This window comes from Malaclemys terrapin, chromosome 7 (assembly GCF_027887155.1).
Source record: "Malaclemys terrapin pileata isolate rMalTer1 chromosome 7, rMalTer1.hap1, whole genome shotgun sequence".
NCBI lineage: Eukaryota > Metazoa > Chordata > Testudines > Emydidae > Malaclemys > Malaclemys terrapin.
In genome coordinates this window covers 78,592,347-78,619,950 of record NC_071511.1, presented here as the reverse complement: position 1 = coordinate 78,619,950, position 27,604 = coordinate 78,592,347, and the positions used below count along the sequence as shown (strand labels likewise).

Here is a 27,604-nt window from a genome sequence, read left to right as displayed (position 1 = left end):
ATGTTTGCAACTTTTTTTTTAAAACCTAACGTTTGGCATAAACAGTTTGACCTTATTATCAATAAGAAAAACTACATAATGCTGCCAGAGAGGAAAGAGCAGAAATTGCCATAACCTGCCATCAGATGAGAAATTTACGATAATTAATGGACACAAGTTAAATCTTCAAATTCTCTTACCATGGGGAAATCCCTGGATCAACATTTTCTATATACTCCTGTTACCTTTTATACAGTTCCATAAACAGACATGGTGTTTATTAGACGTAATAATAATGATAGCATCCGAAGAAGTGAGGTTTTTACCCACGAAAGCTTATGCCCAAATAAATCTGTTAGTCTTTAAGGTGCCACCAGACTCCTTGTTGTTTTTGATAGCAAAGCTTGACAACACAGCACGCCAGGGTGTTGGGAGGGGTATTATTCATGGAACGCCATAGGTGTGCGGCAAATTACACGCAATGGGGATGGGAGGTCGAGGGCTGAATAATGCAAATACACTTTTCCTCCGCTCTCCATAGGAGTTTTAAAATGAGGTAATGTTTGCAGCGCGGGCACGGCTGCTCCCCCTGGAGGGGTATCTGACTGGCTGAGTTTTGTTGGCGAGAACAGGGAGTCACTGTCCTAGCCACGTGTGCCCTGGGGTACCCAGCAGGATTCTTTGTTAGTAGCCCCCTTTCCGCTAATGACGTGTGGGTCCCTGAGCGAGCCGCCACCGTGGGACACTGGGGGTGACTGGAGGAGAGGGGAGGGAGGGCTAGGGTGAGGTTGGAGGAGGGGTGCAGGAGTCGGGGCGGGGGGGGACAGAGGACTCGCAGCAGCTGGGCAGGCTGGGGGATTTCTGGGCGGTGGTTTGGAGCGAGAGGCTGCGGAGGAGGTCTGGTTGCGGGAACTGACCGCATGGACAGAGGAGGGAGAAGTGCGCCCCGGCGGGGGCGGGGCGCTCCCCGCTGCCCTGGCCGCGCAGCGCCGCTCTCGGGGGCAGCTGCAGTAGCGCCGGGCCGCGGGCGGTGTCGCTGTGGGCTGGCAGTGCAGCGGGCAGCTCCCCGCTTTGCCGGTGAGCGCGGCTCGGAGCCTGCGCCCTGCTGCCCAGCCCAGGCGGTGCGTCTCGGCCGACCCCGCCCCCTCCCCTCTTCCCTTCGCAGGCAGGCAGGCAGCGGCCGCGGCGATGGCGGACAGCGCCAGCGAGAGCGACACAGACGGCGCGGGGGGCAGCGGCGTGGCGCCGGCGGGCTGTGCGGCGGGCCCCGGCGCGGGGGGCGGCAAGGCGGGCGGCATCGTGATCTCGCCGTTCCGGCTGGAGGAGCTGACGAACCGGCTGGCCTCGCTGCAGCAGGAGAACAAGGTGCTGAAGATCGAGCTGGAGACCTACAAGCTGAAGTGCAAAGCGCTGCAGGAGGAGAACCGCGACCTGCGCAAGGCCAGCGTCACCATCGTGAGTGCCAGGGCAGCGGGGCGGGGCAGCCGGGCAGCCCGGCTCGGAGAGGGGGCTGCGGCGCGGTGGGTTGGGTAGGGCCGTGCCTGCCCCCGCCAGCCCGGGAGGGAGGCGCCCGGCTACCAGGCGCCGCTGGAGGTGCCTGGCTGAGAGGCGGCGCTGGGCTGGGCGGGTTTCCCGCGTCGCTTTGAAGGGGGGACCTGCCCGCGGGGGAGGGGGGAAGGTCCCCGGTTCTTGGGCGACTTGCGGTGGGGTTGCTGGGTTCCCCCGGTGGTTTGGCTTGGGGTGTGGGAGGAGACCCCTGGGCATCCCCTCGTTCGGTGGGTGGCTTTGCCCGCCATGGCAATGGCGCGGGGTCCTGAGGCGCTCTCCGCCGTGGTGGTGGGGGTGTAATTACCAGAAAGAAGGTGCTGGAGCAATTCATAAGCTGGTGACGGGAAAGCGACACATGTTCTGCGGTGGGAAGTGTCTGGGGGGAGAACCCAGTGACCTCGGAAACTCCCAGCGCTTTGCACTAGGAAGGGTTCTGCCCAGGAGCCTGGCGGTGGGGGGCACCGTGTCTGCACCCCACACTGTGATGACAACAGATGGAGGAGGTCAGGCGCTTACCTGACAGGTTTTCGCTGCTGTTGTCCTGCTGCTTGCTACCTCCTTGTAGAAAGGTGGCTAAGCGGGGGAAGGGGCTCACGTAGGCGTAAACGTTTAGAGCACCTTGTCTGGTAGCTGGGTTAAAAGGATTGGAGGTGCTGCAGTTTGTTTGGGTTGGGTCTCTAGATCTTTGGCTTAATTGGAAATAGTTTAGTAAAGTTTTAACATCCTGTATGCTGATAAGGGCCTCAGGGAACTACCACAATACCTGAGTCTGTTGGCACATAACTGGGTTTAAAATACCGGGTTTTAATAGCAGGGTTTGATGCTGTGCAGCTAAAACAAGTTTCCTCCTGCCAAACCCTTCAAGTAAAATGGATCTAATCATAACACATTCAGAGCTGTCTAAGTCTTAATGTATTCTTGCATAAATGGAACATTTTTCTTCTTTCTCAAATGCTTGCAAAAAAATTTAACTCAGGCTAAGTCTTTCAAAATAGGTGCCATATGAATTAGTTTATTTAAAATATTTTCCTATTTTATTATTCCTTACTGTATGAAAACTAGAGTAGAGAATGAGCTATAATCAGCCTCCTTTAAGATTCTATACTTTCTGCCTTTTGTTTTACAGTGCTTCTAAAGTATTGTAAATACTTACTGCACTTGGTTACGGCCCTGATCCTGCCATTGGATCTGCCAGTGTAACCGTCCTCTGGAGGGGGCCTAAAATTTGCAACTCAATGAGAAAACATGCTGATTTCCTCACCATGGCTAATGAAGTACAGTTGCTTACTTCTGTGCTAATAGATGGTTTCTAATCTATATGGCTTTATTTGGTAATTGATAATCAATATGCAAATTTATTAAAATAGATGAATATTTTAAGGGAAGTAAGGGAATTGGGATTTGTGTAGAGAGAATATAGACATTCCATAAAGTCACCCATAGTAAAGAATGGTGTTGAATGGGATGGAGGACAGTTCATTTAAGGATACATAATTTATGGATACACTCAGTACATGTTCAATTCACACTCCTCATCTGAGAAGACAAGTGGTAAGAAAATATGCAGGTTACCATAACAGTATTTTAGTCGTATATTTAGCACACGCCCCATTTTACGTGAATAGATTGGATGGAAACTCATTTAAATTAGTACTGAAAAGTTGATTTGTAAAAATAGTCTTTAAAATAAGACTGTTTAGCATCATTATTGCAGATGTAGAAACATAGTATTAAAAAGTGTAAAACTTAAATGCCCTTATCAGGGGTAGGCAACCTGTGGCTGATTTTCAGTGGCATTCATACTGTCCGGGTCCTGGCCACCAGTCCGGGGGGCTCTGCATTTTAATTTAATTTTAAATGAAGCTTCTTAAACATTTTAAAAACCTTATTTACTTTACATACAACAATAGTTTATATTATATTCTAGACTTATAGAAAGAGACCTTCTAAAAACGTTGAAATGTATTACTGGCACACGAAACCTTAAATTAGAGTGAATAAATGAAGACTCGGCACACCACTTCTGAAATCTGCTGACCTCTGCCCTAGATAATAGGACACAGTTATTGTAAACTTTGTCATTTTAAAACTTTGAGAAACACATTGCCTTAACCTATGTGAGGAAGGGCCATTGATTTATGAACACTTAGGAGGATAATTAGAACTCTATTTGCATCATGAATTATGGGATTAGGTAATCCCGAGTAAAATAAATATGTAAATATGATTAACATGCAGCTGTTCTAGTTTACCATTGTTTTAGAGTTCAGGTGCTTTTAGGTGAATAGTGGTTGTGATGGTAGTTAGAATTTCATTATCACAACTAATATGCAAGCATATTGTTTTATAATCATGAGCAACATTCTGTGGCATTATAAATAACCCTACGTACTTGTATGCATTGAAATTTGGTCTCGGCTCTGCACACCATTACTTAAGTGAATAGACACATTGATATGCAGGATGAGTCTCTTAGAGTGCAAATGCTCGTAACTGTCCTTTCTGATCTTTTATCTGTCTCTGGCCTAGCAAATTCGTAGTTTTATTACAAATATATTAGCAATAACTTGGCTACCCACTTTACTTCTTACTATTGGTGGTATGAGTATATAGACTGTTAGATTTGGTGGCTAAGAAAAGGAATCTGGAACTCATCAAGAGAAACCTAATAGCCATTTGAATGTCCAGCAGGATGTCTGCAGGAAAAGTGCGTGAAATATAATACAGTAGTATTTTGGTGCTATATTTGTCATCCTTGACTAATCAGGGAAATGCACAGTTCTGTTATTACTTTACAAGAGGCATATGCCATGTTTTTATTAAATTAAATAATGTAGTATATCTTCTGGCCCAGAAATGAAGGGTGAGGGATCTTATCAGAGACTTCCTTTTTGCCATTTACAGTGAGATGATATACTCAGCATGGTTTCAAAAATATACTTGTTTGTGTGTAATTTCTAAAGAGAACCATTAGATTTTTGAACTCATTTCCAAAACTTGTAGTCTGGGGTTTTCTTTGGGGACTGAATGCATTCACTGTTAATCAGATGTTAACGTATAAACAGGTGCTATTTTTGTTCAAATCTAAAATCCAGTAGTGCAATTTATTTTAAAATATCTCAGAAGAATAGAGAAAAGAAGTACAACATATCTATGGCAACCTGTGGGCACACCAGAAAATCTAACATCTTCAGAAGGATCTCTGTACAGTTAGCTCTTATAAGTGGTTCAGTCAGTAATGCACGACAGTTTAGAATTCTGAAAATAGAATGAGGTGACATATTGATGAGCACAAAGGGGAGAACTAGAGTGCAGTCACTTGTCTGAAATAGTTGCTGAAGTATAGAAAAGAGATGATTAGGAAAATAAGACCAGCAAGGAGAGAGTGATGGCCCTGGAGCACTGTTCACAATTTCTCTGTTATATAGAAGTATATATTTGTAACGTATGGCAGTGCAACAGAACTAAAATTATAGGCCATTTACCCTTTCTAAAGTCAATTTCTTGCTCTTTTGACATTTTCAGCCTATCAGTATTAAAGTTGACATGCAAGATGTCAGTTAATATGTATTTTTTTTAAATAAAATATTGTATCAGTGTCTTGGATCAACAGAAAACATAACTTTATAACTAGGGCTCTACCAAATTCATAGCCATGAAAAATGTGTCACGGACCGTGAAATCTGGTTTCCCCTATGAAATCAAGTCTTTTGTATTGTTTTACCCTATACTATACAGATTTCACGGGGGAGACCAGCATTTCTCACACTGGGGTCCTGACCCAAAAGAGGGCTGTAGGAGGTGGTGTTGCTTGGTTATTCTAGGGGTGGGATCACGGTATTGCCACCCTTACTTCTGCACTGCCTTCAGAGCTGGGTGGCCGTAGAGCAGTGGCTGCTGGCAAGGCACCCTGCTCTGAAGGCAGCACTCCACCAGAAGCAGTGCAGAAGTAAGGGTAGCAATACCCTGCTATGCCACCCTTACTTCTGCGCTGCTGCCTTCAGAGAGTGGCGACTGCTGGCCAAGGCTCCCAGCTCTGAAGGCAGCACAGAAGTAATGGTAGCAATACTGTGATCTCCCCCTCCCCCCCCACAATAACCTTACAACCCTTCCACAACCCGCTTTTGAGCTAGGACCCCTTCAGTCACAACACTGTGAAATTTCAGATTTAAATATCAGAAATAATTAAATTTACTACTTTTAAAATCCCGTGACCATGAAATTGACCAAAATGGACCTTGAATTTGGTAGGGCTCTATTTATAACTTGTCAGGACTTTAAACCATCATTAATCTAAACACCTTTGCATTCCAAATATTGTCCAATTACTCCAATATAAAAATGGTTGGAGACTACTTTTCTCTGCCTTTGGAAAGGTTTAAGTGAGAGCTGATAGAGGGTAAGTGTAAATAAATGTTTAGTTGGGGAGGTGTGTAGGGGAAAACAGTTGTTCTTCTTTGCTTGTCATTTACTCTACCTTTTACTAATACTATATAGCTTTTTGTATTTACTCCCTCACAACTCAACCCAAGTTCTTTGTTGGTCTTGCAGAGAAGTTGTAAATGTATGTAACATGTTTATTTCCTATTATAGAAATGACTGTGATGTTACAAATCAGCTTTGATTTCATCACAGGGCAAAGATGAGCTGAGGAGGAGAATGTCCATTTGTGTACAGATAAAGTACCAAGATGAAATTGTTTTAAATGAACACAAAAGTATATAGATGAATATGAATCTTTCCATTATGTTGTTTCTTATCAAGGACCCTTGCAACACACACTTATTTGTACTCCACTGTGTTAGCACTGCAGACACTTTAAAATTGTATTGCAGTTACTTAGTACTCTGTGCTCTTTCACCTTTAAATGTTGCCAACGTTCTCCTTTTGTTTTCTTTTTGGCAAACCCTTATTTCCCCCTCCCTAATAAGGCTGGCTTTTGTTAGTCTTTGTATGTGTGCCCCATTATCACTGAATTCAGCATGAATGCAAACAGCTTTTGAAATTGTTTAAAAGCTTGCTGCAGTGTAGCAAAGGCGCGCTCGCTCCTTTTTTTTTTTTTTTTGGGGTGTGTGTGTGTGAACTTCTTGGTGGCAGAGGGGTGAATTTGAAAATGGATATTTTGTGCAAAAAGCCTGTATTAAAGTGTGTTTCTACATGGAATAGTCAGTCTGGGGGGAAAAGGCATCAAGATTTTATGTTTGCGTGTTTACTAATTCCATATCAAATTTGGTAAAATATGTCAATACAAAGATTTATTTGACTGTCAGGCCTGCAAATTAAGTTTGGGCACTAAGTATTTTCTTCCTTATTGTCACCAATGATTGCACGCCAAATAGAGAATAACTTATACTTGTGCAGCTGCCCCATCTTGAAATTATGCCCTCACTCTTGTGTAACCACATTAAAGGCTGTTGTTGGGATGATTGAAGTTTGAGCTGTGCTTTAAAAACAAAGCACCGTACAGATGTGAAGTATTATCAGATTACATACGAAAACATTACATTAGGAGAATGTTATGGTTACAGTGTTACAAAGTCAATCACTAAGAAATTCCAGAAGTAAGTTGCTTAACCTTAATTTTGCTCCCTTGTTCATATGCATTATGATAGTCTTTTACTACATCAATACATACCATTTTTTCCACAAGATCCTTGCCTTATTCAGTACGTTCGGGTACCAGGGTAGATAAAAATAACTCCTTTAAAAATCTGATTTTTTTATTTAGATCATGAATTTTTTTATTTAAACTTTTAAAAAATGAAATCAGATTGTGTTTTTACATTTTATAGTGTTACATTTTTTAAATGATTGTATTGGAACTTTTTTTTTAAGTTTTCTAATTGGTACAATTTTACATACCTTTTTTCTACTAAGAAGTTTCAAACTTAAAAAGACATGCCAAGGGCCTCATTAACTTCCTTACTGTGAGACCATCACCAACTAGTGATAAGCAAATAATTGTGCTATATTTGCATTCAACATCACCTTCTATAGCTTAAACTTATATAAGGCAAGAAAGTGGGGGCAAGTAGCCATGTGAAAGCATTTCCAGACAGGGTTTGCCTTGTAAAGTTAATGGGACTTGTGCTCCTTAGTCTGTTACGTGCTTTTAAAAAGAACAGGAGTACTTGTGGCACCTTAGAGACTAACAAATTTATTTGAGCATAAGCTTTTGTGGGCTACAGCCTACTTCATTGGATGCATTAAGTGCTTTTGAAATTCCTACCCTTAAGTGCCTAATATGGATTTCTGTTTTTGAAAATTTTGGGCTGGGTATAAAATGTTTACAGTAACTTTGTTAATGTATTGGAAGCCTAAACTTTTCATTAACACTACAATAATTTTGTTTTATAGTGACGCAGACTGCATGTCACGATGATGATGATAAAAATAATTTTAGTTCCTGATTCTGCAACTGTTTATGCACTTGCTTAACTTTAAGTATGACTGGTAGTCCCATTGACTTCAATGGGACTATTCATGCGAGTAAAGTTATGTACCTGCTTAAGTGTTTACAGCATTAGGACCGTATTTTTCACTTTTATTTTTTTTTTACTATAATAATTTTATAAAATTTGTTAGATAAGATACCTTCTAGGCAACTTTAATTCTGGCATTTCCTAACTTTTGAGTGCTTGAGATTGCAACCTTAACATTATTTTGACATAGCTTGTATAAATGTCACTTCCTAGCTTGTTAAAAACCAGTAAAATGAAAAAGCCCAAACATTTCAGTAATGGGTTTGGAACAGTCAGATCCACAGCACAGACCTCTGCTGCATGAGCTAATGGAGTAACTAGTAGTAGGCAGTTATACTGTGTGGGCCTGTCATTTGAAGGAGATGAGACACATTCTTTGCCAGTGGGTTTTACAGGTATTTGCTGACAGAGGAGTGTTAGGACTCAGGATTCCTGGATTCTATTTCAGGTTCTGGGGTGGCGTGTGTTTTAGTGGTTAGATTCTTCTTTCCCTCTGTTTTTTTACCTTCCTACCTTGTCGTTTCTCTGCTCTTCATACCTCTGTATTTGAGTTTGACTGCTTCCTCTATGTTGTCCGGATGCCAATAGGGGGAGCATGGAGAATGGAGGCGATAGAGTTTCCTTGTTCTCAGTTCTAGTTGCTCACAGCAGCTGGGAGGAGCAGTTGAAGGAAAACTCCCTGCTCAGCACTGGGATGGAAGGTGCTCAGTAGACACAAAGTTTGGAGAAATTTGCTGCCAGCCTCTATAACAAACCTCTGCCGAGTGTGTTCAAATTTTCAGTGGCTCATAAGTTAGGAAAATTTGGATGGATTTTCATGGGTAAAGCAAAAGGCACTACAGAGAAACTGCAGTTTCTCAATAGAACAGTTGGCATCAGCAAAACAACTTATTTTCCTCCAACCTCATGCTCAAACTGTTCTTGCTGAAACTTTATATATAGTCAGAGACAGTTACCTGGCAAATAAACTTTCAGCCCTAACAGTTAAAGTTAGCAAAGTTAATGAATATTTCAGTTTACTATAAATACAGCGCAAAATATGCAGTTAATATACTTTTTTTTCTCTTCTAGAGTCTCTTAAACATCAGGGTTTAAAAACAAAAACAAACAAAAAAACCTTTGCAGTACACCTTAAATGCATGAAGATTTTGACGGGAAGGAAGAACTAGGTAGGAAGAATCCAAGGGGGTGTTTAAGGAGTGGTGAGTAGAGTGGTGGTGGGGGAGGTACAAAGGAAGGAAGCCAGTCGTCAGTGTCTGGAGGTGAACAAGTGGAGAATGAAGCCTAACGTGGGAAAAAATTTAGAGACTGGCTATTCTTTTTCTTTTTTTAAATGGATAGTATTTGGAGCCCTATGTGCCAGGCTTAAGCTGTTCATTGAATTTTCATTTCAAAATGAATGTTACACATACAAAATTCAAGAATTCTGAGATGTACCTGTAAGCCCAAGTATTTTAATATGGTTTGTGTGAAAATGGCTCCTGCTGGCTGTGGGATGGACTGTTCACAGTTCCAATCATTAGGGCTCAGTAGGCAGTCTTTTTTTGGAACATTTTTTTTATCTGTCTGCATTGTGGCTCAAATGGTAGTATGTCTAGAGACATGACAAAGTCTTGAATATATTTGCAGAGTGGGGTGAATTGGTGAAAAATATATTTGGGGAAACTTGAGGTGTGAAATTACTAAGATAATGCAAAAGCTAAAGCAAAACTTTAGCACAAGTAATCAGCAAAATCTGTTCATTTTATGAAAATGCCCATTTTATCAATACCCACTTTTGAGAGTCAGGGATCAAACTGTATCATTAAGGAGCAGTAAATTATCAGGCATGATAGAACTGGCTAGTCCGTCAAATCTTTCAGAAAAAATGGATGAATATGCAAGAGAGGTTTAATTTGTTCTTTTTAAAAAATTGCCTCTGTTTAAGAAGTGTCTACAGAACTTGAATCCTAGGTAGAAGTATCCAAAGGAAAAAAGGAAACTTAATAGTGAACTCTGTCAACTTTTTGGCCTTTAGGTTGCTGTGGTAAGAGTGATAGTTACCTGCATGGTTGGCCAACTTTCACAGATGGCAGAAAAGGGTGCATGCATGGTCTGTTTACATTCAGTAGTGCTGACTAGCCTTTAGTGCATTAAGTTTCCAGAGGAAGACACTTTCAAGATGTTGTGATAACACTTTACTGTTTGACTATATTATAGAAATAAAATAGAAAAGCCTGGTGGCTTCAAGAACTGTAACAGTGTTTCTGTTAGAATATTGACAGTTTGTATACTAGATATTTATAAGAAATAGACTGGAAGAAAATATTTTGCCATTATTTCCTCACCAGCATCTTGACTTATAGTGAAAATAACTTAATCAGATATAATTTTGAAAAATTTCTGTTGTATATAGAATTTAATTCAAATGATTACAAATCAAAAAGCATTTAAACCTGTACATCTTCAATCTTGGTGGGATTATCAGTATGGTACTTTGCATTGCTATATCCAAGTAGCTCTTTTGCATTGAATTGAGGGGAATTTCTTTTGTTTGGATTAGGGAAAACATGTTGTATGCACTGGGACTTTAATGCAGATGTTTTGGAGTTTCATATCATTCAAAAATATTGGGATTGAGTTAGATTAATCTTTTCTATTACTCTGTTCTTCTCTAGTTTCTAGTATTTGGTGTCCAGGTTACAAGGCAAATTGAGCCTTAGAACTGTTTTAGTCTCTCTCAAGCATACCACATAGTTGACCTGGTTTCATGTCTGCCACTCTGGGTGAACCACACAGCCCTGCCGTTCTGACTGGATCTCTGGGTTGCAACTCGCCCGGTTTCCCAACCATGTGAATGCAACATGCCCATCTCGGTTTGGCACCTGTATGCCTCATCCGTCTGAGGAGCTGGGTTGTTAAAGTGACTCAAAACCAGCGTCTTCAAAATAAACATGATTCATTCATTCATTCGCTCATAGGTACACAACATGCAGAGCAAAGGGTGAAATAAATCAGGCGAGGTCTGCATGCACATTTCTCTATACATAACCTTTAATCTTTCCTTGTAGCTTTTGTATGGGCATGTCTACACTGTGAACTTACATTGGCAGAGCTATGTTTCTCAGGGTCGTGAAAAATCCACATCCCTGTGAGATGTAGCTATGCCAGTCTAACTGCTGGTGTAGATGGTGCTAGGTTGACAGAATCCTTCCATCGATCTAGCTACTGCCTCTTGGGGAGGTGGTTTACGTACGCCAATGGGAAAAGCCCTCTCATTGATGTAAGTAGTGTTTACATTGAAGTGCTACAGTGGAGCTGCTCTGCTGCAGTGGTTTAAGTGTAGACACACCCTATGTTTAAGTTAGCCCAGTTACCTCCATGTCTGAGTTGTGAGAAGCTGACTGCCCCAATGCAGTTGCTGCTGCTCTGTTGTCATCTTGCATGCATGCCATGCGTGTTTGTGTCTAAGGGCTTGTGTCTATACTTAAAATGCTGTGGCGGCACAGTGGTACTTCAGTGAAGACACTATGGCTTAGGTAGTCCACTTCCCTTATAGGTGGTAGCTAGGTTGGTGGGAGAATAGTGTTGTCTACACCAGGGGTTAGATTGTTTTTTTTTTTTTTTCCACACCCCTGATCAATATAATTATACTGATCTAATTTCTTAGGGCAGATAAGGGCTAACTCTCTCTATATTAGAGGCCCTGAGTGACTCCAAGAGTGTGATTCTGTGTACCACCCCAGGCATTGTGAGTTCAGATCCAACCCATGGCAGAAATTAGGCATGGGGTGGAAGCAGGCAAATTGCTCTAATCTACCTCTGTCAAAGGGGGATTTTTATTTTGGGGGGGGAAATACCCACCCCTAGCTGGGAATCCTGCCCCTGCTTCAGACAGGCTTCTCCAGCCATGCCCCAGGTCTACCCAGTCCTCCCCCTTTCCAATCTGAGCCTCTCCCCCACATACTCTGGTCAGCCTCCTTCCATAGGCACTGACTCAGTGGGTGCTCTGGGCTGGAGCACCCACAGAAAAAAATTAGTGGGTGCTCAGCACCCACTGGCATTCAGCTCCCCCCTCCCTCCCAGCGCCTCTCACCCGCTCAATCAGCTGTTACGTAGTGTGCAGGAGGTGCTGGGAGGGAGGGGCAGGAGCAGAGATGGGGTGGAACCTTGGGGGGAGGGGTGAAGTGGGGGCAGGAAGAGGCAGGACGGAGTGGGGATGGGAAGGGCGGGTGTGGGAGCTTGGGGGAAGAGGTTGGGTGGGGGCAGGGCTTGGGGCCCAGAGGAAGCAGGCGCCTGTGTCTCTTCATCAATCCTACACTTGGGATATGTATATCTTTACTATTTATTTTCTGGATTTTAGATGGCTCAGACACCCCAAGAGCAGCAGGGTCCCCCAAATCCCAAACACATGGCAGGCAAGAAGAGAGACTCAGGCCCCTTCAGAGGGGCAGGACTCCCACAGATCCCAGAACACACACAAGAGGAAAATTCAGGGATAACAGACCCCGTACCACTGATCCCCCAAATCCCTCTGCTATCCCTCCCACTTCCCCTAATCTCACCCTTCACTCTCAGATAAGCCCCTCCAATCATTCCCATTTATCCCACTCCCCATAATACCTCATCCCTCACTACATACCCAAACCCTTCTTCCCCTGTTACCACCTATCTTGCATCCCTAATCATGCTCCCCTTCCTGTGAGCATTCATAAGTAAATTATTTTCTTTTCAAAACAGTTTTAGTGCCTTCTTAATATTCCGTTGTACTCTCACTCCTCAAAAACCCCACCTTGACAAAGGCAGATTTTCCCCAAATGTTTATAGTCAGACTGCTGCTCAGGGTAGGTCTCATATCTGTGAACTTAGTGAAAGGCTTTTTTTTTTTTTTTTTTAATTTTTTCCTGGGGGCTATATCTCTGAAGGTCTGGTCAAATGGCCATAGGCGCCGACTCTGTGGGTGCTTCGGAGCTGGAGCACCCATGGGGAAAAATTAGTGCACCCAGTGGCAGCCAAGCTGTCCCCCGCACCCCTCTCATCTCCTCCTCCTCCCCTTAGTGTGCCTCGTCCCCGCTCCTCCGCCTACCTCCCAGCGCTTGCTGCTGCCAAACAGCTGTTTGGCAGCATAGCAAGCTCCAGGAAGGAGGGGGGAGGAGCGGGAATGTGGTGTGCTCAGCGGAGGAGGCGGGGCCAGAGTGGGGATTTGGGGAAGGAGTTGGAATAGGGGCAGGGAGGGGGTGGAGACTTTGGGGAAGGGGTTGGAATGGGGGCGGGGCTGGAGGTAGAGGGGGGGTCGAGTACGCACTGGCGCGAGCAGAAATCATTGCCTATGCAAATGGCCCCAAATTTGGATCACAGATCATACCCCATTGGTCACACCAAATTTAAAGAGAATCTGATTAAACAGATGGTTTTAAGACACTTAGAACAGTCGATCTTTAAAGAGAAAGTTGGTTTTAACCTTAACGATAGCAGACCTTTTGCTCTGCTACTGAAAAAATCAGAGTGAGAATGGAAGCTCCACAGTAACACACTAGGCTCAGAGAAGTGTGAAGTGGCCCATCAGTTTCAGTGAGATATTCTCAGCTGAAAGAGAATATCCAATGAAGATAAATGCCAGCTGAAGCAGTAGCTCTGAGACATGAGCTGCTCCATTCATGTCATAGGCATTCCTTTCTCTCTTCCCCAGTGCTGAAGAGTTCTGATATGTCAAGCATACCCATTTGCAGCTCCTCACTCCAGTCTCAGCAGTGTGTTCGTGGTGCATGCTCCAAGCCAGCTACCCAGTAGAGTGGCAGATGCTTAAATGGGAATGCAGGCGGGGAGAGGGGCTCAGACAACCCCAGAAAAACAAAGCCGCCTCAGAACCTTTGAAGTCTATTGATGAAAAACACTGTATTATTCCTGGGGGAATTATGTGCCAAAAATTTAAAAATTTTGCACATGATATTTTAAAATTCTGCATATTTTATTTGTCAAAATAATACAGTATAATCACACCAGTTTCTGTTATTTTTGGTCATTTATTTCAAAATACCTGTCAGCAAGTATGTCGAACAATACAGACAACAAAAAAGATTCAGGAAATGTTTTTTAACAAGTAGATTGCTTACTAGGCATATGAATACAGAACTCTGAGTAATAATTCATTTAAACTACAATACAGAACCGTATTTCCCGCACCCTTCAGAAGCAGTGCAAAGGCTTGGGGGAGTCAGGGATAATGGAGATGCTGAGGGAGAGGGAAGTAAATTGCTGGGAAGGAGCCTGGAGTGTGAACTTTGAGGTTTGTTGGGTATAGGTGGGAAAAGTATGGAACAGGTTTTTTAGGGAGGAGGAGAGGGATTGTTAGGGAGCTTTTCCCATGCAGACCATGGCTGACCCCTAGCCTCTCCCATTCAGTCAGGCACATCTGCCCCTGTCCCCATGTGTTTCTGCGCCCCATGTGTCCTTGCATCCCCTGTCCACATGTGACCCCGCACTCAGACACCCATTCCCCCCATCCCCATGTCGCCCTGCTCCCCCTCCCCCATCCCTTTGTGTCTCTGTACCCCCTCCCCCGTCCCCATGCGTCTGTGCCCCCACGCGTCTGTGCCCCCACCGGCCACTCCCCTGTCCCTTTGTGGCTCTGTACCCCCTCCCCCATCCCCATGTGTCTGTGCCTCTACCCAGCCACCCTCTGTCCCTATGTAGCTCTGCACACACACCCATCACCATGTGTCCCTGCGTGTGTCCCTGCACCTCCCCCCCCCACCACCCATGGCCCTGTGCCTCCACTCCCATCCAGTCCCTGCCCCAGGCTGTCTTCCCCCGCTAGCCCTTATGAGCTCATGTGACTCCCCCCGCACCCCACACTGTGTGTCTCCCCAAAGCTCCTGACCTAGCCTGACAGGCACTGGGAAGAAGGCAGGCTCTTTCTCTTCCCTAGCTGGCTGGGTGCTGCTGCTTTGTTCTGTTGCCACAGAATCCTCTGGGGAAAAAGGCGGAACTGCAGAAGTTTTTTTCTGCTGGGAGCTGCTGCTATTCTTGCACCACAGAGCTCTCTGGTGAGCAAAAGGCAGAACTGCAGCAACATTTCAGCAGAAGCTTTTTTGCTGCACAAAAAATTAAAAATATGCATGGCTCATTAATTATGTGCATGTGCAATAGCGCAAAATTCCCCCAGAAGTAACTTTATAAAAGCTAGTTCTTTTGATTATTACCTAGCCACAGTAGCATATCAGCTGCAAACCTAGGTGAGAACTACAGCCTTCTAATTGACTACTAACTCCTATCAGCAAACATTTATCTTTGTTTAAAAAATCAGGAAATGAAATGGGAAAAATAAATTCATTAATGTAGAGTTAAAGTTGCCCAGCGATAACAAACTTCCAGAACATTGAATTAATGAATACTCAAACTTCTGAAAACGAGGAAATAGAGTTAAAGTAGATGCCCATGTAACCTTAAATCTTCCCTTTTTGAGTGATGTCCTCATATGTCCATAACACATACACGCTCCCATTCTCCCTGTTTGCTTTAATGGACTGGGGCTCCCTGTGTTTGCCCTGCTCTCAAACACTGAGCCTACCACACTTGTGAAATTAACAGCCCCTTCACGCTTGCAGCCACTAAACCTATGTTTTTTTTCCCCTACCCATCATTATATCCACAGACTGCTCTCATATCTCACCTCACTACTGACGATACCTGTTGCAAGTGTCCTGTCGCTGACCTAACCTACACAATTCTGTACTGAAATGATGTAGACTGGAACCTTATGGGACACGTGCACCTTTTTCCTTTGATAATGCACAATGGGGGACTCAGACCCAGATCTTCTCATATTATAATCGCAGCTCTTTCAAGCTGCTCCAATTTACTCCTCTATTATTCAGGACAGCTACACTTAACACAGTGAATGCAGCTGGCATACATGCAGATAATTCCCAGTGGCTATAGCCAGCTCAGGGCCAGACTTAAGGTAAACATCCATACATCTTTAACTCTGTGTTTCCAGGTTTTCAGAAGCTTGGGTTTTGCTGAACTTAGTGTTCTGGAAGGGCACAAGCTATACCTGGGCTACCTTAACTTTGTGTTCCCACATTGTTTGCCTTTTAATCTATTTGAATCTTTCACTGCTGAGCATAAAAACCACGTTTACAGTTATCCAGGGAAGCATGTTCTAGTTCAGGGGTCGGCAGCCTTTCAGAAGTGGTGTGCCAAGTTTTCATTTATTCACTCTAATTTAAGGTTTCACGTGCCAGTAATATATTTTAACGTTTTTAGAAGGTCTCTTTCTATAAGTCTATAATATATAACTAAACTATTGTTGTATGTAAAATAAATAAGGTTTTTAAAACGTTTAAGAAGCTTCATTTAAAATTAAATTAAAATGCAGAGCCCCCCAGACTGGTGGCCAGGACCTGGGCAGTATGAGTGCCACTGAAAATCAGCTCGCGTGCCGCCTTTGGCACGCGTGCCATAGGTTGCCTACCCCTGTTCTAGTTCTTGCTAGAAAGGTGCCATGTGTTTTCCTTTCTGGAGCAGGTAGAACATTTGTTGGTTTAATACTAAACTTTAGGGGTTTTGTAAATGTGAAATGTGCTCCATTTAATGGATGCACTGCCCACTCTCATCTCGGAAAGGGTCTGTCTGTATCTTCATTTTCATGCTTAGTTGTGGTTTGAAGTTGTGGTCTCCATTATAATGGGGTTTGAAATTTAGTGCTCATTTCAAAAGGTGCGGCTGGCATCTGTCCCCCTTGTTGGCGGAGAGATTTGTGCTTTGGTTTGGGGGAGACCTGCATGGTAAGCAAAACAATCCTTTGCAAACATACAACTTTCCATTGTCTGCTCTTTCATCCATCACCCTTACCCCACGTTAGCCATTATTAAACTCTTTATTTTCATGAGATCTAGGAGCAGATGCAGGCAAAGGCAAGGCTTATGTTCATCAGTAGGGCATAAATTGAACGTTGCACTGCAAATGAAGTAATTGCAACTATGCAATATGGGTATAGATCAAAGGTGGGCAAACTACGGCCTGCGGGCCACATCCGGCCCGTGGGACCATCCTGCCTGGCCCTTGAGCTCCCGGCTAGGGAGGCTAGTCCCCGGCCCCTCTCCTCCTGTTTCCTCCCCCCCGGCAACCTCAGTTCGCCATGCTGCCAGCGCTCTGGGCGGCGGGGCAGCGTTGCTGGCTCTGGCCAGGTGGCGTGGCTGCCAGTCCTGTTGCTCTAAGCAGCATGGTAAGGGGGCTGGGAGCAGGGGGGGTTGGATAAGGGGCAGGGGGTCCCAGAGGGCGGGACAGGGGTCGGTAGGATAGGCGTGGGAGTCCTGGGGGGCCTGTCAGGGGGCGGGGGTGTGGATAGGGGTTGGGGCAGTCAGGGGACAGGGAGCAGGGGGTATAAGATAGGAGGTGGGGTCCCGGGGGGGGAGGGGCGGCTAGGGGTGGGAGGTCCCGAGAGGGGGTGGTCAAGAGTTATGAGGGGGGCAGTCTGGGGGCAAGAAGTGGGAGGGGGCAGATAGAGAGTGGGGGCCAGGCTGTTTGGGGAGTCACAGACCCCTACCCAGTCCTCCATACAGTTTTGGAACCCCGATGTGGCCCACAGGCCAAAAAGTTTGCCCACCCCTGTTACAGGGACATGGTAATGCACATTGGGGAGGGAAGATGACTGTTGCTACACATTGACCAAGTTTATGCAAAAGCATGATGTTTGCTTGGTTCATTCTCTTGTGTTGAAAAACTTTCTGTTCACTTTTTAAAGGTCAAGCAGGGTCCTTTTTTCTCTCTCTGCCACCTTGTTCAATTAGCGCTTGCTACCCAGTTCTTTTGCTCCCCTGCCATTCTGTTATGTTCTATGCACTGCAGACTGCAAGATGATGCCACTGAATTATTTTAATTTCACTCTGAATTATACAGAGTACAATAGAGGGGAATTTCAGGGAGAAACTGGAAGAGCACCAATATGCATAGAGTGAAGTGGCACTGCAGGACATTCTTTGATTTTGCTGGGGGAATGCTAAATTCAAGAGCAGAAATACACCTACACTTTTAAGGGAGGAAGACCAAAAACCCAGTTGAAGGTGTAGGAGAAAGGAGAGAAAACAGGGTAGAGCAAAATGCACAAATTGGACTACAGAGAGGGAATAGCAGACTAAACAAATAGGATAGAGGGAAGAGAAACAAATGTAGGCTGTAAAGAGAAAGGAGACCAAAAAGAGGAATGCAGTTCCGTTCTATTAAGGTAGAGAAGATTCGTTTGGCCTTTTGCCCTCTCAGCTTGTAGGGTTTAGGAGCATCTCATGTTGTGTTCTCTTCTTTAGTCAGACCCTTCTCGCTGGTTGAAGACATGAAGTTCTCCTTAGCTAAAGGGGTGATCAGTGTGAAGCAGGGCCTTGTAAGAGAAGGAAGTAAAATGGGTGACAGGGCATATGGGGAGAAGGGATCTTCCAAACAGCTCCCAAGGAAAAGGGCGAACCTCAGTGAGAGGGACTGAAACAAAGATGAGGTGAAGCAATATAGAAACAGTATGCGAGGAGCAGGGAGGCACTGATAGAAACCAGAAATAAGGCGATAGTAAAAAGATATATATGCTATCCATAGAAGGTGAGGAGCAGCCCATAAAAGAGAGAAGAAGATTGCTTCATGTTAGGGTGCATGCTTAAATCATAGATTCATAGATTATAGGACTGGAAGGGACCTCGAGAGGTCATCGAGTCCAGTCCCCTGCCCGCATGGCAGGACCAAATACTGTCTAGACCATCCCTGATAGACATTTATCTAACCTACTCTTAAATATCTCCAGAGACGGAGATTCCACAACCTCCCTAGGCAATTTGTTCCAGTGTTTAACCACCCTGACAGTTAGGAACTTTTTCCTAATGTCCAACCTAGACCTCCCTTGCTGCAGTTTAAACCCATTGCTTCTGGTTCTATCCTTAGAGGCTAAGGTGAACAAGTTTTCTCCCTCCTCCTTATGACACCCTTTTAGATACCTGAAAACTGCTATCATGTCCCCTCTCAGTCTTCTCTTTTCCAAACTAAACAAACCCAATTCTTTCAGCCTTCCTTCATAGGTCATGTTCTCAAGACCTTTAATCATTCTTGTTGCTCTTCTTTGGACCCTTTCCAATTTCTCCACATCTTTTTTAAAATGCGGCACCCAGAACTGGACACAATACTCCAGCTGAGGCCTAAGCAGAGCAGAGTAGAGCGGAAGAATGACTTCTCGTGTCTTGCTCACAACACACCTGTTAATACATCCCAGAATCATGTTTGCTTTTTTTGCAACAGCATCACACTGTTGACTCATATTTAGCTTGTGGTCCACTATAACCCCTAGATCCCTTTCTACTGTACTCCTTCCTAGACAGTCTTTTCCCATTCTGTATGTGTGAAATTGATTTTTCCTTCCTAAGTGGAGCACTTTGCATTTGTCTTTGTTAAACTTCATCCTGTTTAACTCAGACCATTTCTCCAATTTGTCCAGATCATTTTGAATTATGACCCTGTCCTCCAAAGTAGTTGCAATCCCTCCCAGTTTGGTATCATCCGCAAACTTAATAAGCATACTTTCTATGCCAATATCTAAGTCGTTGGTGAAGATATTGAACAGAGCCGGTCCCAAAACAGACCCCTGCGGTACCCCACTCGTTACGCCTTTCCAACAGGATTGGGAACCATTAATAACAACTCTCTGAGTACGGTTATCCAGCCAGTTATGCACCCACCTTATAGTAGCCCCATCTAAATTGTATTTGCCTAGTTTATCGATAAGAATATCATGCGAGACCGTATCAAATGCCTTACTAAAGTCTAGGTATACCACATCCACCGCTTCACCCTTATCCACAAGGCTCGTTATCCTATCAAAGAAAGCTATCAGATTGGTTTGACATGATTTGTTCTTCACAAATCCATGCTGGCTGTTCCCTATCACCTTACCACCTTCCAAGTGTTTGCAGATGATTTCCTTAATTACTTGCTCCATTATCTTCCCTGGCACAGAAGTTAAACTAACTGGTCTGTAGTTTCCTGGGTTGTTTTTATTTCCCTTTTTATAGATGGGCACTATATTTGCCCTTTTCCAGTCTTCTGGAATCTCTCCCGTCTCCCATGACTTTCCAAAGATAATAGCTAGAGGCTCAGATACCTCCTCTATTAGCTCCTTGAGTATTCTAGGATGCATTTCATCAGGCCCGGGTGACTTGCAGGCATCTAACTTTTCTAAGTGATTTTTAACTTGTTCTTTTTTTATTTTATCCGCTAAACCTACCCCCTTCCCATTAGTATTCACTATGTTAGGCATTCCTTCAGACTTCTCGGTGAAGACCGAAACAAAGAAGTCATTAAGCATCTCTGCCATTTCCAAGTTTCCTGTTACTGTTTCTCCCTCTTCACTAAGCAGTGGGCCTACCCTGTCTTTGGTCTTCCTCTTGCTTCTAATGTATTGATAAAAAGTCTTCTTGTTTCCTTTTATTCCCGTAGCTAGTTTGAGCTCATTTTGTGCCTTTGCTTTTCTAATCTTGCCCCTGCATTCCTGTGTTGTTTGCCTATATTCATCCTTTGTAATCTGTCCCAGTTTCCATTTTTTATATGACTCCTTTTTATTTTTTAGATCGTGCAAGATCTCGTGGTTAAGCCAAGGTGGTCTTTTGCCACATTTTCTATCTTTCCTAACCAGCGGAATAGCTTGCTTTTGGGCCCTTAATAGTGTCCCTTTGAAAAACTGCCAACTCTCCTCAGTTGTTTTTCCCCTCAGTCTTGATTCCCATGGGACCTTACCTATCAGCTCTCTGAGCTTCCCAAAATCTGCCTTCCTGAAATCCATTGTCTCTATTTTGCTGTTCTCCCTTCTACCCTTCCTTAGAATTGCAAACTCTATGATTTCATGATCACTTTCACCCAGGCTGCCTTCTACTTTCACAGTGGAAGGTAGCTTTGTCCTTCCCCTCTTTCTCCCTTTGTATTTCATGCCCTGAAAGCTGTACTACTTTAGGCAGAACATTTGACTGACCTTAAAACTGATAATCTAATGGGGAACATCTCTGGATTTTAAACATTTTGTTTAAATCTGTCATAAGCTAGCTATAAATAAAGATCCTTATGTAGTATCTGAACAAAACCAATGTTTTATGTGCTTATGCTCTCTGCTTGCTTAGCATATATTGATTATATTGACTGTTCACAGTGCTTTGACAAGATTACCTCTGTGCACAAACAGCAGTAAACCAAAAAGCTGCTGTTCTAAAACTTTACAAGTAACACAGAAAAATACCAGTGTTACTTTGAGTTGCAAAAGCTTTTTGTTACGCTCTTGAATTGATAATGGACAAAGAATTAGTACAGAGGGAAAGGGTTAGAACTTCTAATTCAGTATTTTAAACAATGGATTTTTAAAGATGTGCTGTTGTCCAGTTGAGTTTCCACATCAAACAAACTTAGACTATCCAGTAAGGTAGTTGCTTCATTGAACCATATAAAATCACACAAGTTACTCATAAATTCTTGTTATGTACAACTGTATCTACTAATTTCTTACATCATCATCCAAGGTCTTTATCATCAAAGGCTGTTGTAAGAAATATCTAGGTATTGTTATATTCAACAGGTTACATTTTTGTGTACTCAAATATAATGTACATAGTTCTAATGCTCTCTTGTGGAAATAAAACTTCCAGGAAATCCATAAGCCAAATAGATACTACTTTAAAGGACACATGGTGTATGTTTTTAAGAACTCTGCAGCAGTGAAAGTAAATCTTCCATCTGATGTCTGATGCATTGAAAGAATGTTTACTTTTGGCAATAGCATAAATCATTATTTAAACCCTTATTTGAATAGTGGATATTCCTTATCAGACATTTCAAACTAACCTTATAAAATGTCAAACATGTACTGTCCCAGGACCATATTCTACTCATCTACCCTTTACCATGGTATAAATGATAAAAAATATTTTATTCATCTGTTAAAATTTAATATATTCATTTTGGTCAAGTAGAATTTTCTAAGGCTGGTTTAAATTTTTTAAAGCTACGGACATTGTCAAATGGCTTTGAAACCCATTGGCAAAATGTGTGCCTCATCTCCCTTTAGAGCAGAGGTGGGCAAACTTTTTGGTCCAAGGGCCACATCTGGGTATGGAAATTGTATGGTGGGCCATGAATGCTCATGAAATTAAGGTTGGGGTGCAGGAGGGGGTGAGGGCTCTGGCTGGGGATGTGGGCTCTGGGGTGGGGCCAGAAATGAGGCGTTCAGGGTATAGTATGGGGCTCCAAGCTGGGGCAGGGGGTTGGGGTGTGGGGTGGAGGGAGGACTCTGGCTGGAAGTGCAGGCTCTGGGGTGGGGCTGGGAATGAAGGATTTGGGTGTAGGAGGGTGCTCCAGCTTGGGACCAAGGAGTTCAGGGTGCAGGAGGGGGCTCCGTGCTGGGGCAGGGGGTTGGAGAGTGCAGGCTCCAGGCAGAGATGGAGAGGGATGAGGGCTGGGGCACAGGAAGTGGTCAGGAGTGCAGGCTCCGGGCAGAACTTACCTGAAATAACTCCTGGAAGCAGCGGCATGTCCCCCCCTCCAGCTCCTATGGGGAGGTGTGGCCAGGTAGTTCTGCGTGTTGCCCAGTCCGCAGGCAACGCCCCTGCAGCTTCCATTAGCCGCAGTTCATGGCCAATGGGAGCTGTTGGGGTAGCAGTGCGCGCAGACCCCTGGGTGCCCCTGAGTGTAGGAGCCGGAGGGGGAACATGCTGCTTCTGGGAGCCTCGGCACGTGTGTCGGAGCGGCCTCCGACCCCGGTCTCCGCTGGAGTGCGGGAGCAGGGCAAGCCCCAGACCGCACTCCCCAGCAGGAGCTCAAGGGCCGGATTACACTGGCTGGAGGGCCGGAGGCCGTGGTTTGCCTACCCCTGCTCTAGAATTTGGCCCATATAGAGGATGACAGCCTTCTACAGCAATCAGTTGTTGTATTCGCTCAAGTTGCAGGGGTTTGTGCCATAGATTAGAGAGTCTAACCCTGATGAAAAAAGAAGAACAGGAGTACTTGTGGCACCTTAGAGACTAACCCTGATGAAGAACCATCTGGAAATCTGTATGGTTCTACACAATTGAATTTGTTTTCTCAATTTGCTTTTTTTAAAATCCTAGAAAATTACACAAAAAAAGTATTAAAAGGACCTAAAGGTACAAAGTCAAGCATTCAGAAATAAGGACAGGTTTCCTATACAACCTTATTTTGGCTCCATTGTAAATATTCATTACAGTACAGTTTTTAATTGCGTGGTCACATGCTATATTATCCGTAAACCTCAGTGTTTGAAGTTCTAAATGAAAACCTATTGACAATAGGCTTTGGGTTTATTTTTGGTTACTATTTTTTTATTGTCTAAATGTTGCATTTGACTGTTTTTAAAATCTCTGGCTCTATAATGATGTAAAATTCTTTCTTTGTGATAGTATACACAGTGAGGCTGCAGGGATTTTTTTCATTACTTGATTTTTTTAAGAAAGTGTATTTAAAATAGGTTGAGGCTTTGTAAAAGTGACTTGAAAAATTGTGTTGATGTAATTTTAGATTAAAACTTTTAGTGAACTAAATAAATGCTGATTTTTGTTTTTATTGACTTATTTCCATGTCACTACTTGTAAGGTATACAGGCAAGAACAAAATCTTGGCAATCTTAATTTTATAACTTTTTTTCACAAATCGAAAGTGGAATAAAATCTTTGTCACCAAAAACAAAATTAGTTCTATGTTAGCACTGAATAGTTGTTTAGAGTTTCAAAACACTAAAAAAGTTTACATTTATGAAAACAGTTTGCTGTGGGACATTTAATAAGTACTTCCTCAAATGTAGATTTCAGAAATATCTGGAAGTAGGATTGAATGTCCTGGATACTGACTGCTGTTGTGAAGTAGTTTTGACTACAACATCAAATACCAATGCTATTGCATAAATACCTCATTACCTGTAGTATTGCTCCCTGAACCTGTGTGCCATTTAATTAGAACTGGCTAATTATTATTCTGAATGGAGGAATTTATCATTAGATAAATGTTTTTAAAAACACACAAAAGTCAAGTTAGAAAGCAAGTTCTAAATGTAATGATATATAACCAGCAGTAGATCACTTATTTATCTTTTCAGTCTGACTCTTCTTTCTGATACTTTCTGATTTTGCTTTTTTTCCCCTCATGGTTCTACCTCTTATTTTTCTTTCCTGTTCTCACTCTCATCCTTTTATTTGTTCTCTTGTTCCTTTTAACTTGCTTCCTTGTAACTTTTCATCATTTGGCTGTTGCCTCTTTTTTGTTCCTCTTTTTAGTTCTCTCATTCTAACTGCCCACCTCAGAACTGCAATGGAATCTCTTTATTCTCACATCCTACCTTTCTGGATAACGGAGAATTACCAGTACTTAAAATTTTCTTCTGCTTGTCTGAACAGTAGAAATCAGTTAATATTTTACCTTGTTGTGTACCCTCTGGATCCCTCTAGTCCAACAGTTCTAACTTTATAACACTGGTCTACAATTTTTGAGACGTCGTCTGCTTCATGCTATTTATTATGTATTTTGATGTGCTGAATTCAAATATGACAATTAAAACAACTGGCTACTGTTTCTAAGATATTTAAGTTTTTACATTTTATGTCTATGTATATTGTGTAGATAGTAGAGTTTTACTCCGCAGTTCGGTGGAAAAAAATCTAGATGAGTGTGCAAAAAAATGTATCTTTAGTGACAAGTAACTAAGGCTTTTGTATGCCTTGAGGAGGTTTTCCACCAACAACCTGTAGTTGTCTGCCTTGTTGTTTCCGAGAAAATTTATTGCCAACTGACTGGAAGGCTTTCCATGCCGTCTTTTCCTTGCCATGCAGCGCATGGTCAAATGCATCATCTCAAAGAAGTTCACGAATCTGAGGACCACCAAAGACACCTTCCTTTATCTTAGCTTCACTTAACCTTGGAAATTTTCCATGTAGGTACTTGAAAGCTGCTTGTGTTTTGTCAATGGCCTTGACAGGGTTCTTAATCAGACCCAGCTTGATGTGTAAGGGTGGTAACAAAATCTTCCTTGATTCAACAAGTGGTGTATACTGAACACTTTTCTTCCCAGGCTCCAATGACTGTCGGAGTGGCCAATCTTCTTGATGTAGTGGGAATCTCTTGCACGACTATCCCATTTGCAGAGAAAACAGCAGTACTTTGTGTATCCAGTCTGCAGACCAAGCAAGAGAGCAACAACCTTCAAATCGCCACAAAGCTGCCGCTGATGTTGGTCATAGTTTATGCACCTCAAAAGTTGTTTCATGTTGTCATAGGTTTCCTTCATATGGACTGCATGACCAACTGGAATTGATGGCAAAACATTGCCATTATGCAGTAAAAGAGCTTTAAGACTCATCTTCGATGAATCAATGAACAGTCTCCACTCATCTGGATCGTGAACGATGTTGAGGGCTGCCATCACACCATCGATGTTGTTGCAGGCTACAAGATCACCTTCCATGAAGAAGAATGGGACAAGATCCTTTTGACGGTCACGGAACATGGAAACCCTAACATCAACTGCCAGGAGATTCCACTGCTGTAGTCTGGAGCCCAACAGCTCTGCCTTACTCTTGGGTAGTTCCAAATCCCTGACAAGGTCATTCAGTTCACCTTGTGTTATGAGGTGTGGTTCAGAGGAGGAGGATGGGAGAAAATGTGGGTCCTGTGACATTGATGGTTCAGGACCAGAAGTTTCATCCTCTTCCTCTTCCTCGTCTGACTCAAGTGAGAATGATTCTGGTGCATCAGGAACCAGCAGTCCTTCTCCGTGGGGTACTGGGCATATAGCTGATGGAATGTCTGGATAATGCACAGTCCACTTTTTCTTCTTTGACACACCTTTCCCAACTGGAGGCACCATGCAGAAGTAACAATTGCTGGTATGATCTGTTGGCTCTCTCCAAATCATTGGCACTGCAAAAGGCATAGATTTCCTTTTCCTGTTCAACCAGTGGCGAAGATTTGTTGCACAAGTGTTGCAGCATATGTATGGGGCCTACTTCTTGTCCTGATCTCCAATTTTGCAGCCAAAATAAAGGTGATAGGCTTTCTTAACCATAGTGGTTATACTGCGCTTTTGTGATGCAAAAGTCACTTCACCACAAATATAGCAGAAGTTATCTGCACTGTTCACACAAGTACGAGGCATCTCTGCTCACTTTTGGCTAAACAAAAATGTGTCACTTTGCAAAATCAAACACTGACAAATAAGAGAGCACGACACTGTATGATTTCTAGAGCTGATATAGGGCAATTTGTTCAGCAGAGTGATGTAAGCTTCGTTATGATTGCATCATCCATAACTTCTAGGAATAACATGATGCAATTCATATCATGTATGACGCAATACCAGCTTCAGATTGCATCATTCATTGTTTTGCCTAAAAAGCAAGTACTGTCCAAACCCAGTCATAGATTTATTCATAGATCCAGTCAAAGATGTATTTTAGTCATTTCTGGTTTAAATTGAGATCCCTTCCCTTTATTACTCACTTATCCTCCGCCATTCGCAAGTCAAGGGTCGTATATACTGACCCAGTAGCATATCTTGAAAGCTAGAGCCAATCAACAATTTTAAGCATCATTTTCATTCTCAGTGACCCAGAATTAGTAAAATTTGACTACATTTATTTCAGAAGCATTTTGGCTGTAGAGCAGTGTAATTGACAGGGAAATGCATACTAGCCTAGTTCAGTCTTGAGGATTCTCTTGGTTCTGCTTGGGAAAATTCATGTTTAAGTACCGTATATACTCGATTATAAGCCGGTTCATTTATAAGCCAACCCCCCCAAGATGGATAAGTAAAAATGGAACATTTTTTATGACCCATTCATAAGCCGACCCTATAATTCAGGGGCCGGCAAGTTTGGCTCCCGGGCCATCAGGATAAGCTGCTGGTGGGCCGAGACGGTTTGTTTACCTAGAGCGTCCACAGGCACGGAGGTAAACCTAAGTAAACAAAGTGTCTCGACCCGCCAGTTCCTTACCTTGATGGGCCGGGGTAACTGGTGGGGAAATTTTGGGGGTGGGTGGGGGGAAGCTGGGAGTCAGGGGAGTAACCATTGTGACCACTCCCCAAATGACCCTACTACCCCTAGCCCCAGACTCCCACCCTCTCCGCATCCCATCCCTTCCCACCTTAGCTGGGGTGGGCCAGCGGAGGATGTCTCTGGCCTGGCCGGAGTTGCTCCAGCAGGCCGGGCGGCGCAGCCGCAGTCTGCTCCCATGGGCCAGGCAGCGCAGCCACAGCCTGCCAGCCCCGGAGCTGCAGCTGCTTCGGAGGCTGTGGGGAGAGCAGCATGGCCAGAAGCGGAGAGACTCTGGCCCCGCCTCTTCCCTTCTGTCTGTGCTGGCTGTGCTGCCTCTCCTTGCCCCCTCTCTGGGTGTCCCACCTTTCCCTCTCTATACCAGTTCATAAGCCGGCCTCCTTCTCTGATGCTTTCCTTTTTTACTAAAATAATTCGGCTTATGAATGAGTCTATACGGTAATTAACTTTTTGTACAAGGCATAGTAAATGTAAGTGGATGATTACCATGCAATTTAGAGTAGATCTGCTCAAAAAATAACAAGGCTTATTCTATTGTCATAT

The 27,604-nt window shown here is 43.5% G+C and overlaps 1 protein-coding gene across 3 annotated transcripts in view; it reads left to right on the top strand.

Annotated features, from left to right (window-relative positions):
- The first annotated feature begins 1,131 nt into the window (after window positions 1-1,131).
- Window positions 1,132-27,604, top strand: part of CCDC6 (coiled-coil domain containing 6) — an 88,209-nt gene continuing 61,736 nt past the window's right edge. For 2 of the 3 annotated variants that reach the window (XM_054034301.1, XM_054034300.1), the window contains exon 1: window positions 1,132-1,434. In XM_054034301.1, coding sequence (XP_053890276.1) covers window positions 1,168-1,434 — 267 coding nt within the window. In that variant the 5' untranslated portion in view covers window positions 1,132-1,167. The remainder of the gene's footprint in view (window positions 1,435-27,604) is intronic. The other variant, XM_054034299.1, reaches the window with a different exon arrangement.